The sequence below is a fragment of the Lissotriton vulgaris genome, chromosome 7, assembly GCF_964263255.1.
Source record: "Lissotriton vulgaris chromosome 7, aLisVul1.2, whole genome shotgun sequence".
Lineage (NCBI taxonomy): Eukaryota > Metazoa > Chordata > Amphibia > Caudata > Salamandridae > Lissotriton > Lissotriton vulgaris.
In genome coordinates, this window is record NC_141695.1 from 633,585,288 (window position 1) to 633,598,880 (window position 13,593).

Below are 13,593 nucleotides of genomic sequence, written 5' to 3' on the forward strand. Positions count from 1 at the left end.
AGAAGCGCTGATCTTGTGGTTGCGCTCCAAGAATGCCTCAATCGCGCTCACATTTCTGCCTTCCATGCCGGACTTCATCCTCGTGACAGATGCCTCCCTAGAAGGGTGGGGTGCACACCTTCAAGATCTTTGCATAAGAGCAAGATGGTCCGCTGCTATGGCAAAAATGAATATCAACTTTCTAGAGCTTCAAGACATTTTCCTAGTGTTGCAGTCTTTTCTTCCAAGGCTTCAAGGGTCAACTGTTCTGATCAGAACCGATAACACTGCTTGCATGCATTATCTAAACAAGCAAGGAGGTACCTGCTCCCACATTCTGTCTCAAGAAGCTCAAAGCATTTGGGAATGGCTGCTTTCTCACAATATCAAAATCAAGGTGGAGCATTTGCCAGGGATTTACAACACTTTAGCGGACACTCTGGGCAGGACCTCAAAGTCCTGTCACGAATGGGAGCTGGATCAAGCAGTTGTGGAACATATATTTCCGTTGTGGGGCAAACCAAATCTGGATCTCTTTGCCTCCAAGAACAATCGGAAGTGCCCATTCTTTGCCAGTTGGGAACCGGAGAAGGGCTTGTGGGGGGAATGGACAGGGATCTTTGCTTACGCATTTCCCCCCTTTCCATTGATCCCAAGACTTCTACGCAAGCTCAAGATGGAACCAAGTTGCATGATTCTTATTGCTCCGCGGTGGCCGCATCAGCATTGGTTTACGGAGCTTCTCCTACTGTCCAAACGCAGACCATACCGCCTTCCTGCAGTTCGAACTTTGTTATCAATGAGCAAGGGCCAGATTCTTCATCCTCGTCCAGTCCAATTGCATCTTCATGCATGGTTTCTGGATTCACAGAATTCAAGGAGATAGATCTACCTCAGGATTGTAGAGATATTCTTGCTAGGACAAGAGCTCCTTCTACATTAAAAACATATGCTTTGAAATGGAAACAATTCTGCTCTTGGTGCAGTAACAAGAATATTCATCCTTTAGGATGTTCTCCAGATATAGTTCTGCCTTATCTTCTATCATTATCTAAGTCTGGTCTTATGATTACATCTGTAAAGCTGCATCTAGCGGCCATTTCTACCTACAGACGTTCTGCAGGAGCTGCATCCCTTTGCTCTAATCGCTTGGTCAAACAATTTCTAAAGAGGCTTTTCAGAACCTTTCCACCGTCAGAGCTCCTCCTCCAGAATTGAGGCTTAATCTGGTGTTGCAGCAGCTCATGAAACATCCATTTGAGCCTGTTCATAAAGCTGACCTTAAGTACATCTCCTGGAAGACAGCACTTTTAGTGGCACTCACCTCTGCTCAGAGAGTGAGTGAAATCCAGGCTTTCACTATCAAGCAACCTTATTTGAAATTCACCAATGAATATATCCTCCTCAGAACTAATCCAACGTTTATTCCGAAGGTTCCCTCTACATTCCATCTGAATGACCTGTTATCTGTTGTCATATGCTGAGAAATCCTTGCATACCTTGGATGTTAAAAGGTCTATAAAATTCTATATTTCACGTACTGTGTCCAGCAGAAAATCTGATCATTTATTTGTTTCCTATGGTGTTCAAAAGCCAGAAACAGCTGTGACAAAATCCACTATCGCAAGGTGGATTGCATCTACTATCCAATTCTGTAATTCTAAAGCTGGACATCCTTTACCTATAAAACCCAAGGCTCATTCCACAAGGGCAGTGTCCCTATCTACTGCTCTGTTTGCTGGAGTACCTTTGGAGAGGATTTGCCGTGCAGCAACATGGAAGAATGTGCACAACTTTACACAGCATTACTGTCTTTTTTTTCGTTCTAATAGACCTTTATTAGTTTGAGAGAAGAAATATAAACAATTAAAATACCATAATAAGCAATACAACCAAAAAGAGAGTTACACAATAAATAAATAGATAATCAAGCATTCATTAATATAGATATAATCAATGTCTTATATACCAACATATCAATTAATATGGTGGAAAAAGCAATAAAGAAGCAATACGAGAGAACCAGTTGTATCACTTGTATGAATCAATCAGCAAGATGAAGAGAGAAAGGTAGAAAAAAAGAGAAAAGAAAGTATTGAGAAAGAGAAGTGAAAAAAAAGCAAAGAAGAGATCTAGAGAGATTGCGACCCGTGCTACAATAGGGAGGGTAAGTTAAGGAGAAGACGCAAAGGGATATTGTGCCACCAGGCCTTGTAAGGCTAAGTTCATATATATGTCAAGAGATCTCCAGACCCTACTAGAAACAAAGGGTGTATAGTGTTTCTCCTCCACAGATGTATGAGCCCCTTGGAGAAAAGATACCCAAGCCCACCATGTATGACAGGATATGGACCCAAAGGATTTCCATTCTATTAATATAGTCCTGACCGCAATTGACAGCAACAGGTCTAGCAATTGCATATCAAGAGGATCCAAAGGTAATGGCGATGTTGTAGCCCATGCACCCAACAAAATTAGAGGTAACAAGTGCTCAATTTGAATATAGAAAATTAGTAGGAGATGTTTGTGAACCAGCTCCCAAAAGTATTGGAGTAAAGAGCATTCGAAGAACATATGTTGACATGTACCAGCAGCTAAATTACAACTCCAACAGAGATCATTGTCCTTGAGTTTGAGGGTATACAAACGAGCCGGGGTCCAATGTAAAAGATTGAGAGAGAAAAATTTAGACTGAATAGGAGAAGGAGCAATTTTATTTCGTAGGGAAAATTTCCCAATAAGTTGCCAGATTTCTGGTGAAATATGTTTAAAAAGGTCATGTTCAAAACGATGTAGCCATTTCTGTTGAGTAACAGTAGTCTGCAGCGGTATAGTGGATAAAAATTTATATATTTTAGAGGCAACATGACCTGCTTTATACCACATAGACAGAAGGGAAATAGTATGTGAATCCGGGTAAAAGTGGACCGTAGCTAAGGCAACCTTTATTTTAAAAAATGTATAGAAATCCAAATTACTGAGAGTTTACTGCCAAGCTAGGGAAGAGTGGAGAAGTGTGGCTCAATGATTAGAGCGGCAGACCCTGATGCAGAGATCTAGCCCGGGACCAGGGTTCAATTCCCTGCCTTGGCGGGTCTTTGGCTCAAAATTCCACGGACCTGATAATTCTCGCCTCGGTGCCTATTCCAATCATGGAGTCCCACTCTGCAACTCTGGGCAATAGCTTGCTTAATCTCCACAACGGCCCCCACAATGCTAAGGATGCCTGGCCTCCACCTTGGGGGTGCCCAGGAGTGGATGCCTCACAGGGAAAGCCAGGATGGGTTCCACAGTGGTATTCGTACAAGCGCCTTGAGACCCTTGCGGGTGAGTAGTGCGCTATACAAGTATCAATTTAAGAGAAAGGCAAGGGATCATGATTTGAATCATAAAGGTGCTTAACCAATGTGATACCTGTGCTAGCCCAGTATGCCAATGTTGCCTAGCCAATATCAAGTTTAATTTTAGAATTGTGCCACGAAGAAGACCGCCGAGACTTATGGGTTGGCATAGAAACTTTTTTATCTATAACCTTCAAGGCAGCAATGGTATCTAAGATAATACGTCGAGAAAAAGCTACAGTCAATGTGGACGCAGTTAAAAAAGAAGAGGTAGCTAGAGGAGAAGACAATTCCAGCTCAATATACAATTATTGCGAAATATGTAGCGAGTCTGTAGAGAACCAAAGAGCACCTTGAGAGGCTAAGAATGCCACTATTACTGAATACATAGCACTACTGTCTTGATCTGCCTGAATCAGCAGTGGGTCAAGCAGTGTTACGAAACCTTTTTAAATAAGGTAAGCCTCTGTAAGGAGGTGATTATATCATTATATGTTGACGTATAAATATTTGATGTATATTGCTGTCTGGTTTTCTAAATGTGTTCTTAAATCCACCAATATATATATATATATATATATTCACTGAAAAAACCATAGGTTATAGACCATATATAGTTAGGGATTAGCATTTACAAAACCTTATTTTACTTGCACAAAACCATTGAAATTCCATATATAGTTAGTTGCACTAACTATATATCGCGCACCCGCAATCCACTGCTAATGATGTCACATAATACATCATTCATGACATGGTCAGTGACATCACTGATGACATCACTGATGACATCTCAAATGACATCACTGATGACATCACTGATGACATCTCAAATGACAACACCCAGTGACTGTATGTTTCTGTAAAGTTAAAATGTGTCTTACATATTATAAAATGAGTGGATGTATAAGTGTCTGGATGAAGGATTTAGTAGGTGCATGACTGACTGTATGAGAGAATGATTAAATGTGTCTCACTGAGTGCATGGGTTAGTGACTAAACTGTCTTAATTTGTGCATCATTATATATGTTGTTCTGTAAACTGCTGCATGTTTAAATCAGTAGCTATATGAGTAACTATATGGGTTATTGAATGGTTGCCCAAGTATTTGTATGGGAGACTGAGTATGTGTGTGGGTGGCTGGGAGGTGTATGACTCTGTGCATAGATGTGTGAGCAGTTGATTCACTAAATGTATGGGTTCAAAAGTGCATGTGGAAACAGCTGTATGGACAGTTGACTGTGTGCATGAGTGTATTGGTTAGTGAATGGATATCTCAGTGCTACATGTCAAAGTAAGTACATATGTAAAACACAGTCCATGTGAGAGTTGACATATATAAATAACTGTGCATAAGAGCCAGTGAATGTGTGAGTGGCTGTATGGATCATTGTGAACTTGTATCAGGGATTGTATAAGAGAGTAAATATGTGTTAGTATATGTTTGAATAAGTAAGGTGTGTATAACTGTATAGTTGAGGTGTGATTGCTTGTTTGCATAACTGACTAGGTGTGTGAGTAACTCCATGGATAAGTGACAGTCTGTGAGTGTCTGTTTGCACTGATTGTATCTAAGGTTATTTTAGAGTCTGAAGATGTTCATTGTATTATCACATAAATGATATCATCAGTGATGTGATCAGTGATGTCATTTGAGATGTCATCAGTGATGTCATCAGTGATGTCATTTGAGATGTCATCAGTGATGTCATCAGTGATGTCACTGACCATGTCATGAATGATGTATTATGTGACATCATTAGCAGTGGATTGCGGGTGCGCGATATATAGTTAGTGCAACTAACTATATATGGAATTTCAATGGTTTTGTGCAAGTAAAATAAGGTTTTGTAAATGCTAATCCCTAACTATATATGGTCTATAACCTATTGTTTTTTCAGTGAATTTTCAAGGTTTTGTAAATGCAAATTCCTAACTATATATGGTCTATAACCTATGGTTTTTTCAGTGAATTTCATTGGTTTTTTAAAAGCTAATATCTATAGCTGTAAAATATATTCTTTATTACGTGACGTATCACGTAGCCACGTGAGACGCCTCATGACGCGTCACATAAACGTGACGTATCGTCTCTGCAGCGCAAACAAAACCCGTAACGTAAGCGCGCCGGAGCACGCTTACAGATATATATATATTTTTTTAACCTTAATTAGACAAAATCCACACGTGCACATATCTTGAGGCCTTGCAAAGGCACATCAAACAAACAGTCCCTACAATTTTGCCAAGTTTGGTGGAAATCTACTCCTTTAAATTTTATTTTACTGTTTCTCTTGATTTTCCCCTTGTTACGCTTAACGGAACGCTACCCGGTATGCAAACAAACGCTCCAAAAACACAAGATGTCGGACTCCCGTTACGCTGCCAGTTAGCTGCCCGTTTTTTTTGCCCTGCGGGGAACTTTAATAGCCCCCTCATCAATCCTAGGGGTTCAGGAGGGGTCTACCTTACCCCTTTCCTTCATTTATACCTTTTTTTTTTTCCACCTCTTGTCTCTCGATCCCACCGAGAGACAAGATGGCAGCCGCTCCGGACTGTTTACAATGTTAACAGCCAATCAGCTTCTCCTCAGACTCCCGTTACGCTGCCGGTTAGCTGCCCAGTTAGCTGCCTGGTTCGCGTACCGGGACGGGCCTCTACGGCGAAAAATCAAATTTTTTTTTTGTTTTGTTTTTTTGCCCCGCGGGGCACTTTAATATCCCCCTCATCAATCCTAGGGAGTCAGGAGGGGTCTAGCTTGCCCCCTTTCCTTCATTTCCCCCTTCGTTTTTCACCAACTCTTGTCTTTCGATCATACAGAGAGACAAGATGGCAGCCGCTCCGGACTGTTCACAATGTTGACAGCCAATCAGCTACTCCTCAGACTCCCGTTACGCTGCCGGTTAGCTGCCCGGTTAGCTGCCCGGTTCGCGTACCAAGACGCGTCTCTACGGCGAAAAAATCGGATTTTTTTTTTTTTTTTTTGCCCCGCGTGGCTCTATAATATCCCCCTCATCAATCCTAGGGGGTCAGAAGGGGTCTACCTTGCCCCCTTTCCTTCATTTACCCCTTTGTTTTGGCCTCCTCTTGTCTCTCGATCCTACCGAGAGACAAGATGGCGGCCGCTCCGGACTGTTTAGAATGTTGACAGACACCGGAGAGCCAATCAGCTTCGCTTCGCAAAGCTCCGTTACGCGAAAAGTACGCGAACCGGAGCGCTGCCCGGAGCGCTGTTACAGATATATATCTTTTTTTGAACGTTAATTTCTCAAAATCCACTGGAGCACATATATTGAGACCTAGCAAAGGCACATCGGGCTAACAGTCCCTACAATTTTGCCAAGTTTCGTGCAAATCCATTCAGCCGTTCGAGCTAAAAGTGAGGCCAACCGCCCTATGGAAATTAACATGGGAAAAACGCGTTTTGGGACCCCCCTTTTTTCTCGGCCCCCCCTTGACGAACCCCCCCCAATTTTCAGGGGCTGCTCAGATACAAAATGTGCCATTTTCCTGAAAATTTCAGCCAATTCCGTCCACAAACGCCAAAGTTATTAGACATAGAATTTTCAAAAGTTCCATAGAGAAAAAATCCTAAATCTATATATCTACTGGCTATCACCAGTTGGTAATATATATATATATATATATATATATATATATATATATATATATATATATATATATATATATATATATATATATATATATATATATATATATATGTATATGTGTGTGTGTGTGTGTGTATATATATATATATATATATATATATAGATATATATTAGAGACCTATTTATATGATGCTTCCCTTTTTAGGGTTGGAATGTTGTATTGCACATTGCTGTATTGGTTTTTACGAGGTATCTGTTGTTTTTTCTTATGATACCTACCATCCACTATCCAAATGAGGATTAATTACTGCTAACTATTCTGATTCTAAGCATGCGAATCTATGAAAGATACCCCAATACTGGATAAGAAAATGAGTTACTTACCTGTAACTTCAGTTATCCAGTATTGGTATCTTTCATAGAGTCATGTGCGACTCCCCCTCCTCCCCCAGAGGCTTACCTTATCTCTATGACATACTTACTGTCACTTGTGCTACGAAAATCTGAGGGCTTGCCTCTTTGTGGAGAGTTCTAAGAGGGTGCTGCAGCCTGATTGGCTGGGTTCCAAGTCTGGTTCTTTTTGCAAAAGGACTAAGATAGGCTAATGTAGTGATTTCGCTATCCATAGTAGCCTATTGTATAATGTTTTTTATGACTATTATGTATATGTTTTATTATACCACGAGACTCCCACCTCGTCGGCGGGGATGATTGTAAGCATATGAATCTATGAAAGATACCAATACTGGATAACTGAAGTTACAGGTAAGTAACTCATTTTCTTATTGGCTTTATAAATGCCAATATTAATATTTTTACCTAGCCCTCATGTTACAGGGTGCAGTACCATATGTGGCCAAAATAGGGCCCATGGGACCTTTTTGGTCACTTATGGTACTGCACCATGCAACATGTCTTGGTAATTTGGTATTTATAATGTAAATAACTCCAACTCTACATATGTTACTGCACCCTGAAGAAGATATGGTAAATCCATCCTACCCATAATGCATTGCGTGCAAGACAATACCACAAGTATGTTCAACTAGCTATCCATATACAAAATTAGTACCTTTGTAATGTGACAAAAAAATTATTATATTCATTCCAGATTAGGTTGTTCTTTGTGTGGAGCTGATTAAGGGAAATTTATAGACAGTCTCATATATAATTGTGAGATGTTCTCCTGAGTGAAATAACCACTGCCAGCCTAGGTTAGGACCAAGTGTGTGTCCTGCATGTTGCCTTTTAAGAAAATAGTGCCTTGAGGCTGTAATTAAGACCTAGGCCTAGAGAGTAACACATGTAACAAGGGGTGTCCTCATGGAAGGTTACAAGAAGAGACGGGGTGGTACTAAGGAGGGACTTATGAGCCTATTGACCAATGAAAAGCCACCATTTACAAAGGACAGGGACAGGAGCCAATTAAGAAGGGCGGAATGTGGGCAGAGCTTTATGCACATATCCTGAATACTGCATGTCTTGAAGAGACAGCGCAAGCGCTGCCTAAGCGAGACCTAAAAAACATCAGGTGAGAACATGACATTGCAAAATATGGCAAAATAGCAGCACAAGACATAGCTGCCACTGCGGTAGATCCTGCAACAATAGTCTGGGTCGCTTGTGTTCTCATCTAGATGGGGCCTGGCCTAGCAAGTCAGGCTGGACTTTTGGAGCAGGACCAAGGTTGCCTTGTATATGGGTGGTCTTTGTCTAAAGTGGCACAGCGGGTCAAAACGAATGACTGGAACGAGGACTATAAGATTGCGAGTGGATGAGATTAAATCAAGCATTCATTTATTATTTTTGTTGTGTTAAATGTATATTATTATGGTTTGATGAGGAACAATCGATCTAAGGAGATGATTATTGCCTTATCAGTGTGATTGAAGCCTACAGTCGGGGATGTGTGTGGCGCATATTTGGTTGGCAGGATCTGAGCGAGGTGTACAATAGCTGACAGAAAGGGATTTGTAGGACATCTATTGAGAAGAAGCAATGCATGTATCTTGGGTTTGGGCAGAGATGAGCTGGTACACAAATGAATGTGGTGCCTGGGCCTGGGACCCTGGTTCTGAGAAGGTATGTGGGTATGTGAATAACTAAAAAAAAGAGTTGTCTTTTCCCTCCCCTCTTACGTTCTTCTGTTGGCTTACTTGCTCTGACTGCCATCATGACAGTTTTTAAAGTTCAAACCCTAACCCACTTTCTCTTTCGACCTCTTCCTAACATCTGTCTCTCTTTCACCTTTTTGTCTCACTTCGCATTGCACTCGCAGATTTCTATTTGTAGCTCTTTCCCGTCGTTCCATCCAGTGTGTGCCTGTCAACGTATAGCTCTCTGTTTCCCACTAAGTATTCCCCTCCTGTTACTTTTTCTGCCGTCTGATTGGGGGCTCGCATTAGTCCTCGTTGGGTCCTCTAGGTGTGTGAGATCGTTTTTAAACTCTGGTTTCTACCCTTCTTTTCTAGCTTGTTGAGCTGATCCCAGACCCCCCTTCTCCAGCCAGCTTGCTTCAGTCTGCCATTACAGATGAGATGAAAGACAGAGGGACGGACCAGAGCTGCTGGGCTCCTCCAAATCAACACAGGGCGCTGGAAAACTGGAACTATCACATGGGCCTGAGGAAAGAGCAGATGAGGAATTTGTCAAGTAAGTACTGGAGTATGACTTGGAAATCCGCCACCTCAGCGAGAGTGTGGGTAACATGGGTACAAGGGCCTCTTCAATCGCAGATCAGAAAATATTGAGAAGGGGGGTCGTGCAAACAAGGCAGCAGAGGTGAAGTTTGCCTGGGAGGGGACAAGCACAGAATCACTTGAAAACAACCCCAACTGCTAGCAACTAGAACCTTGAATCAACTTGTTCTGGGTCTGAAGAATCTAGCATTCCAATCCTAGAAATATTAGTGCAAACTTTAAATCCGAACACACATTCCTATGACACAAACAATGTGAACTTTCTTGCAGGGAATCAATTTTACAACATAAACTTAACCTACCTCACCACAACCTGTGGGAGATTTCTGGGCACCTCTAGGGGGTATAGACACGTTCTGTACCATGTCCCATCTCCCAGAAACAGACACTATCCAAAAATAACTCCAACTCTTCATCCATGAGTTACTAAATGAAAGAGATTTAGGGGAAGGCTCTCTCCTGTTTGGACTACAACTGCCCAGTGGATTTTCTTCCCCAAAGGCCTCATGGATGACTCCCCTCATGAAGAATACTGTCTAATCCCCTGTAAAGTGACCCTTCTCTGACATTTATTTTGAAACCTTTAAGTTGGGGAGCATATCACAAAGGTGGAGCGAGCCCCACTTACCTGAGACAAAGGTTAGTGGAGGACCTGCACGGATTTGAGGGTTAGGTCCTAAAAGATCACTTAAACTCTTGAATACAATTGTGATTGACATGTAAACACTAAAGCTTCTGAAAGATATTGTCTGCATTATTAAGAAAGTTATGCAATATATTGATCATTGGCATTAATTTAACTACTCGTACATATACAACTGCAATTGAATATACCAAATTTTGTATAAAATAAATACCCAAAGGAACTCCTCTGTTACTGTAATTTGATTCTCAGATTTTAAGAAGATAGAGAATGTTACCTCATTTTCCTTTGTAAGTAAAAGTGAGACATTGCCTTCCTTTGTACGCCTCCTCCCACTAGCACCTGGAGGAGAGACGCATTTCCTTCTCTACTTGGAGCTTGGAACATGCAGCTTGATCACAACCTACCTACTTGTCACCCTCCCCGCACCCCCAGTTACCGGCTGGACACGTGGATGGACAAAATAAACGGATAATGACAGCTCAGCCTGACCAGGTCACTCTCCTTGTACATCTAGTCTGACTCAGCCAGCTTGCTCTACAAGTAAAGTGGAATTGAGGGCTCTATCACATTTGTGGACAGTGTGACTATCAAGTGAGCGTCCTGTGGGTCATGCCAGGAGAAAGGGTATAGCCTGGGTATAGTAGGGATGAAGGATCATATATACTTGGGGTTTGCAGTGCTGATGTACCTGGTCACTGAACTGAGTCTTCACGTCCCCGCCTGGTGTTTGTTCCCATTCTGTGCTCCCAGTGTAGAGTTGTTGACTTCTTGGTGTTCTGCTCATGTCTGCAGCTTTGCTTACTGATCCTATTGCAGGGGACCTATAGTAGTCATGTACCGGGTTTTGCTACAGTCCTATGTAGAGTATGATTGTTTTGCTTTCGTTCCTTTGACACCTCTATGATTTGCTCCGACTAGAGCATCTAGCGAAACCTGCCAATGAGCTGCTCATGAACATCGATGACTACAGGATGCTCCAGGAAGAGAGGAATCTGATTGATCGTTGCCTCCCTGCAATACAAGACGGGAAGGTGAGATATTTTTTGGGCAGTGCTGTGCCTGACATGTTCAGTAATGTGTTGGATGGGCAGTGATAAACTGACAAATTCATTTAGCGAGACTTGGGGCGAACAGTCGTCCCATTTTGGATGAAGAGAAATAGCTAGTATGATTTTGAATCATTTTGGACTCACATGTATTTTGTAAAAGTTCAAAATGACCCAAATGTGTTACTTGTTGGCTGTACGGGCATGCCGGTTGAAATAGTCACTCACTTTAGTAACTGGTGTGTGAATACTGCCCCTATCATTTCATTTCATTAATCTTTATTTCGATCACAGATCATAAAAGATGCAAAACAGTACATACATTTAAAAACTTATTAAACATAATGTGATCCAAATTTCTAAAAGTAGTTAAAATGTAAATAAGACGTGGGTGGGCTGGCGCTGGTAATGTCCAATTATGGCAGGCATTTCATCATTCGGCTACGGGTAAACCACAGGGAGGTTAAAAATTTTGACAGTGCAAAAACAATAGGGGGGGAGAGATCGGATTTTAGCACTCTATAGGCAATTTGGTGAGATCTAAAACCCAAGTTCCTAAGCATCGGGACAAGCCAATATTTCCTGCTCCGCTCATAGCCTTTGCAAAAAAGGACCGCGTGCATGTCGTCCTCTTTGGGGTGTGCACACATTGGGCAAGATGATGTAGTGGAGCAGACTGACCAAGATGCTGTAAACGAAGCTAGAGGAAGGCATCCATAGCGCCATTGTAAAAACAGTTTCCTGGTTAATACAGGGGAAATCTCATCTAATGTTTTTTCCAGGGAATAGGTATCTTTTATTTTCAGGAATGAATTTGTCAAAGACCCCTCGCGAATGTCATTAGAGGCTCTGTTGAGCATCATGGCGTAGTAGGTGTCCGCAAGTGTCTTTTTTGAGATCTTGGTGCAGGAATTTAGAGGATCAGTCCATAATTCCGGGAATCCCATTACCTCGCACCTTCCCTTGACGTAAGTCAACCAAGGAATCCTTTTTATGCTTCGTAGTTCCAGGAATTCTTGTAGTTCTTCTCTATAGGTTACAAGATCTGGGCTGGACCACAAACGCCTCCAGAATTTTAGGGGTTTTAGTCCTAGCTCCTCTGTGATGGGTCTGATTCCCAAGTCCAACCTGAGTGGTAGTAGTGGAGTGCTCTGGGGGAGGGCAGCTACCTGTCTCAAGAACTTGTTCTCCGTGGTCTGTAACTTAGGGTACTGGGTGTGTCCCCACAACTCTCCCCCGTAGGTGACCCCTGCCCTGGCTTGCGTTTTGTATATGTGAATAACTGGGGTAAGTGGTCGATAGCTAGATTTGTTAGCCAGGCGCAAAGTGCCACCCGCCAACTGTGCCAGTTTGATGGTCACTTTGGCCTGGTGTGCCGACCAAGTTAAGTGTTCGTTTATGGTAATCCCCAGATATTCAATGTTGTGCACTCGTTCTAATATAACCATGCCTAGCTTGGGGGGGGTTCTGTTCCGGGAGTTGGGATTTAAAATCATAAATTTTGTTTTTTGGGGATTGACTTCCAGTCCCCGATCGGAGCAGAAGTTAAGAAAGCCGTCCAAAATGCGCTGAATCCCCATAGGGGATTTAGACAGCAACAGGGTGTCGTCTGCAAACATAATTGCAGGCACCCTGTTGCCGGTCAGCTTGGGGGCGTCTATGTTGGCGATCCTGTTAAGGTGGGCAATTACCCCGTTCACGAAGATGCAAAACAGGGTAGGTGCAAGTACACAACCCTGTCTTACACCTCTGCGAACGGGGAACCGCTCGGATAGTTTCCCACCTTGGCCACACCTAACGCGGGCATAATTCTCAGTATGGAGTCTTATCAGGATCGCCAAGATATCGGCGGGGACATCGAGTTCTTTCATGACATTCCACAGCCTGGATCTAGGCACCAAATCGAAGGCGGCACGTAGGTCTACAAAGATGGTATAGAGACTACCGCCTTCGATTATCGCTGCTCTCCAATAGAGCAGTTGTAACCTAAATATTTGGTCTGTGGTGGATACACCCTCCCGGAATCCCGCCTGGTATGGGGACAGAATCTCCCTTTCTTGAATCCATGCTTGCAGACGATTCAAGATCAATCTGCCAAAAAGTTTTTGGGAGATGTCTATCAGACTGATTGGTCGATAGTTGGACGGGAGCAGGGGGGATCCCTTTTTATAGATTGGGACTACCTCTGCTCCCGTCCAAGTATCGGGCACAGTCATACCCTCCTGGATGGCATTAAATATTAGTGTGAGGTAAGGTGCCCAGATCCCTGG

At 42.5% G+C, this 13,593-nt stretch overlaps 1 protein-coding gene across 4 annotated transcripts in view; it reads left to right on the forward strand.

Moving 5' to 3' along the window:
- Nucleotides 1-13,593, forward strand: part of MYCBPAP (MYCBP associated protein) — a 1,064,843-nt gene that overhangs the window by 361,809 nt on the left and 689,441 nt on the right. For all 4 annotated transcript variants that reach the window (XM_086930831.1, XM_086930830.1, XM_086930829.1 and 1 more), the window contains exons 5-6: nucleotides 9,404-9,584; nucleotides 11,196-11,308. In XM_086930831.1, coding sequence (XP_086786957.1) covers nucleotides 9,404-9,584; nucleotides 11,196-11,308 — 294 coding nt within the window. The remainder of the gene's footprint in view (nucleotides 1-9,403; nucleotides 9,585-11,195; nucleotides 11,309-13,593) is intronic.